This window comes from Glycine max, chromosome 17 (assembly GCF_000004515.6).
Source record: "Glycine max cultivar Williams 82 chromosome 17, Glycine_max_v4.0, whole genome shotgun sequence".
NCBI classification, from domain to species: Eukaryota; Viridiplantae; Streptophyta; class Magnoliopsida; order Fabales; family Fabaceae; genus Glycine; species Glycine max.
In genome coordinates, this window is record NC_038253.2 from 18,206,183 (window position 1) to 18,211,775 (window position 5,593).

Sequence of the window (5,593 nt, forward strand, 5' to 3'; positions counted from 1 at the left end):
GTACGATACAAAATTGAATATCAAAACACACTGATAGCACGATATCAAGACATCTGCTGTGTTGGACTTTGTCACCATTAATTAATACATGACTACCATGTACTAATTATGTAAAGAAAAAGTGTTAATAAAATTCAATTATGTAAAGATTAACTGAGATTAAGGTACTCTTTAGACAATGCAATAATTTATCCTCAATCACCATCTACGAGTACTTGGTGTGTTCATAAAGAAAACGAGAGAAAAAAAATGTTTATAAAAGAAAAAGGAAAAAAGTTCGTCACAACCATTGTGCTTTCTTATATACACAGAATAATACATAGGTACCTAGGTGCAAATAATGGTGTAAGGCTTTCTAACACATGCCAATTGCGTGGAATTGTCTGTCATCAAGACAATGTAGTATTTTCTTTTATAAAGTGGTAAAAAAACCTCAATGAATTGAGGGATTTTACATAGGATCCTTCACTGATCATGGCTTCTGAAGCAAGTGGTTGGAGACCATATCTGAGCATATTTGGAGAACGAAAATACTGTGCACTTGGAAACCTCCTGGCCCTGTTGTACAGGTAATGAGCTTCTCATATTTTCAGCTTTCAACTGTGCCCTTCTCAGCTTGTTTAGAATCTTATCCATTGATGACGATCTCTTCTTTTCCAATTTCATCTGTGTTAAATACTATCATGGTTAGAAGAGATTAAATTGTTGTGTTGAAGACCGTTAGGAACATACTCTTTAACACACTCCTTTAAACACATTCTTTAATTGGTTAAAATTTATTAAGAATTACAAAATAAGGATAGAATTGTTAAATATGATGTGGGAACCACAAAATTTTGTGACTTTCAATAAATTTCAACCAATAAAAGGAAATGTGTTCCTAGCATTTCTGGTGTTGTGTTATATATACACTTTCTACGTATATTTTCTGAGCTTTACTATAGTCTATACTGCAATATAGCAACCTCTTTCAATGAATTTAATATCTTCTTTTAACTGATTGTGTTAGACCCCAAACATACATGATATAAGAAAATACACTATACTAATGAATAGAAAAAACCTCAAGTTTCCGTATTGCAGTTTCAGCCTTTGCTTTCTGCAAATTCTCCCATGCGATGATTTTGGCTTCCTCTCTCTGTAACCTGCGCCAAAACAGCTAGAAGTTCATGGATAAATGCAGAAGTAAAACACTAGCATTATATGCATGTTGCTCTCTGAATGAATGTGGAAGAGATTCAAATATCATGTCCATGATGATCTAAGGAACTGAAAAGCATTCATTAGCAGCCTCCAAATTGATTTTATATCCAGAAAGGAGAAAACTTAGATAGTGTTTTAGTTATTGTTTGTACTGTTTCCAATCAGAATTGAAGTTTTATCTCGATAATTTGCATAACAAAATTTACATTAAAAGATTTGACAAATGAACGATGTAAAGCTTCAATTCTGATAGGATAACAGCAAAAACAACACCTAATGAATAATGTAACCTTTTACAGGATCAGCCCAAGGATAAAGAAACTAAAGCTTGAGCTTATCAACATTTGGTATTAGTTTTTTAAAGTAAAAAAAAAAAAGGTCACATATGTTGACTAAAAGACCCCACATATCTCACTATTTTCTTTAAAGTAGAAAAAGTTTCTCAATTTTCGTTTTAGGTCTCACTTATGTTGGGTCGACCTTCACCTTTTAGCCAAGGAACCAAAATGACTAATGTAACATGAATTTTAAAAATTGTGGTATTTAGTATTTAAGCAACACATACTTGGAAGTGTCAATGTTTGGCTCATCAATATCCCATGATGCTTGGTCTTCTTCCCTAATCTCTCTTGAATCTTTGCTGTGTAAAGTGTCTTTTTTGGGCAATTTGGTTGCATGCCTCTTGGACCACCTTATAATTGTAGATTGGCTGTCGACTTCCACATCTCTGACCTCTAATTTAGGAGAATGCCATTCTTGTTGTTCCACAACTGAAGTGGCACAAGATTTAGGAGATGAATGTGAATCATTCTCTGCCTCTCCTAGACTCATTTGGGTACCTTTGTCACACCTTGAGGAATGAGATGCTACGTTTTCCTCATTCATCGCTCCTTGTTTCTCATCTGTAAATTCAAACAACAATCCTTTTGAACGTGTAGATTCTCGAATGTCAACTAATAATGGTGTATAGATTATGCGGTAGAATCTAATTAGCGTAACTCAATTAACAATTACATGCCAAAATTTATAGAAAAGATTTAAATTTGATTCTCACTAAATACATTATTAAGAAAAGACATAAAGCTTAAGTGTGATAAAATAGTAGAAACTCAATTGAAAATGAGTTTCATAATAAGCTGATAGAAACTTATAGAGATACCTCAATGTCCTAAAGGAGAGTAAAATAAATTAATTATCATTATTAAAAAAAAAGTTCGGTGCGACCACCTCATCCTAGTGATTATAACAATATAAAAGCACTTGCAACACTTCACCGATTTACCGGCTAGCGGTGGATAACCCAAGACCAAAGTTGCCCAATTATATTAGCAAATGATTAAACAATGCATATACTTTGAAAAAATCTTTATTTCTTTAATGAATGAATTTGTCTTTTTGGCCAATGTTATCTGAATACAGCACAGTCGCATTAATTATCCCCTGAAATCTAGGCACAAACAGTAGCCATCACGCGTCAGAAACAGTTTCTCCTTATACTAATCAAATTGATTACATATATTAAGCATATTCTATATACGGAATATGCAATGTAATTAGAGAAATTCTACCTTAGAAAATTTAAGACATACAGTACTAATACAGAAATTATCTCTCCTATTACATTTGTTCAAACTAATTCATGAGCTATTGGACGAAATACCAAGACTCTCAAATTTTTAAGGATAACATAGCAACTCTCGTGTAATTATAGTATTTATTGAAACTAATTCAGGTAATACATGATAAATTTATGGGAAAGAAAAAATTCTGGTTCAATTTCACATAATATATTTTTAGAGAAAGAGTGAAAAGTTCAAGTGTGACTAAGTTCTTAACCGGGCATTAATGTCATAGTTGATTTAAAGTACCAAAGCCTTAAGGTATGAAGCATAGACTCTAACATGAACACAAACCCTTTAACACGGCTATCTAAAATATATGACACAGAAACATCACATACACACACAAAGATGAAATGAAATATGAGTAACATAATAAAACATTTAAATTGATGAGATATTCATCTTTTTAAACCTATTTTTTATGATTTTGCAAGTGTGTAAGTTGTAAAAAAGTGTTGGTTTAAGTGTTCAAGAAAAAAAATTAATATTAAATTGAAAATCTAATAAGAAATGTTGAACAATTACTACTCTCTGAACAAGAGAACTGTTTGCACTTCATATATATGTATATTTCGGTTCATACCAAAAGTCCTAATTAGAGTAGTTAAAAAACAAAAAGACAATGATTTACCTTGAGAGATGGGAGATGATTGGTCACAGGGCTGTTCAGAGCACGTGGGTTCAGCACTGGACAAAGAAGAAAGCACCACGCCATTCTCATTGATCCCAGGCCTAGAAAACTGCATTCCACTGTCCAAGTCATAGCCAAAAACATTGCCATCATGTGCATCAAAGTGGTGAACAGAAACAGCAACAGGTGCCAACACCCCAGTTGAGAAGGGTGAACCCACCACCAAGTTTCTCACAACCAAACCCTGATTTGAGTAGAAAGAAGCCACACCAGGAGGCACAATAGGGCCACTTATTGACTTTGGCCTTCGCTGAAGCTGTGCATGTGAACAACTTCTGCTCTCAGCATACGCAGAAACTGGGCTACAAATCCACCTCTCAGCTTCATCCCATTTAGATGGCAGTGTTCTTCCACCACAAAAGGGTGTTGTTATTAACCCTGCCATAGTGTGTCTTCTGCTTATGCTACTAGCACTAGTTGAAAGCTTTGAATTTGAAACTCTCTCTGAGCACCAACCCTTTTGGCTCCTAATGTTTCTCTCCCTATAATAGGGTGCCCCTGGACTTGGGAAAGATCCCAAGTTCTGGAATGATGATGAAGAACTCTTCTTCATGACACTGGAGAAAGCAAGAAGAGAAGAATCCCACTACGAAAATGGAAAGCTGAACAACATGTTTTGATTTTGACCCATCTGTGTTAAGTTGTTCTAACCCTCTTTCTACTTTTTTCTTTTTTTACGTGAGGTTGATATCTCGGGGTGTACTTAAATCTGATCAGATTCGTTGTACCCAAAAGGAACCAACGTTTGATTTTGACTAGTCATGCTTCATCACTCAACCACACCACTTTGAAATGTTACACCAAAAGAAAAAAGTGGGTAACAACTTAACGATTGACAAACGTATATATATTGTTACCGAATGCTGTAATTAAGTTAAATATTTTAAAAAATAAATTATTATTTATAATAAGTTTATTTAAATTAAATAGGACTGTTTTTAATAAATAATATCTATAAAACAAACGTATTAAAATATGTGTTTAAAAGAAAAAAGATCATAACTACTAAAAAAAATGAAAAATATATATTATTATCAAGTGGATCAATTGGGATAATTAATATTGAATTCTTCTAACTTAACACCTTAATATGTAGTTATGTTGTTTTTTGAGAAAGAATTTAATACTTTATAATAGTCACCACGTTAGTGCAACCCCATAGTGAAACTAACCATTTTTCTTAGGACAAGAACCATTCATTGAAGGTGGAATAATGAGAGTGAGGAAGGTGGATTTGGAGGGAGCAGAACGTGGACATCGTCTGTGAAACATTTTGTAGACTTCCAAGAAACCCATCCTTGCACTTGTCATGTCGTGTGTAAATTCCAAATGCCACTCACATGCAGTGCACCGCAGGGCTATGACATTTTTTTGATTTTTTTCACATGATGAAAGGGGCGTATTTGGTTTCGATTTGAACTACCACCTTAGCGGTGAGATTTGTGGGTTTGCTGTTCGTAGCTTTATTGTTGTCAAAAGGATATTTGTAGTAAAAAGAATTGATGTAAAAAATTATTTTATTGAAGGTAGCATTGGGATATATAAAAATAGTTAGATGGTTAAGAATGAGAGGAAGGATGAAAAGATGACGAGTTTGATATCTCATACTAATAAAAAAAAATTAATAATTAATATTTGTGAATCTAAAAAAATATTTAAGGTATGATTGGATATCAATTCTATTAGATTGAAACGGGTGTTTTTTTAATTCAGTTTATTTTTAAATAAAAATAAAAAATTAATCTCTCAAGATATAAAAATATATTTAAGAGATTGACATCTCTTGATGTTTATTTTTTTTTATGCATGCGGATACAAATATCAATCTCCTTATTATATACTTAAAAAATAAGATTATTTCTTAATCATAATAAAATCATAGAATATTTTAAAGTGTGATTTTAAACAATAAAGAATGTATTTAATCATTACTTTGATATTAAGTATATGATGATTATAGTTCATCTCCAATTAAAAATCAATTATACATATACATATTAACTTAATCATAAATTAAAATGGTGTGACATGGTTATCAAGTAATCATTTTCATTAAATATGTGAAATGTTTGATCCC

General features: G+C 32.5%; 1 protein-coding gene across 1 annotated transcript; it reads right to left on the reverse strand.

The window, feature by feature from the left end:
- Positions 1-227: 227 nt before the first annotated feature.
- LOC100799649 (uncharacterized) lies at positions 228-4,330 on the reverse strand. The gene is made up of 4 exons (XM_003550016.5): positions 3,457-4,330; positions 1,769-2,105; positions 1,064-1,145; positions 228-666 (listed from the first exon to the last, which is right to left on the reverse strand). The coding sequence occupies exons 1-4, from the start codon at positions 4,067-4,069 to the stop codon at positions 466-468; spliced, it is 1,233 nt and encodes a 410-aa protein (XP_003550064.1). The 5' UTR covers positions 4,070-4,330; the 3' UTR covers positions 228-465.
- Positions 4,331-5,593: the final 1,263 nt, after the last annotated feature.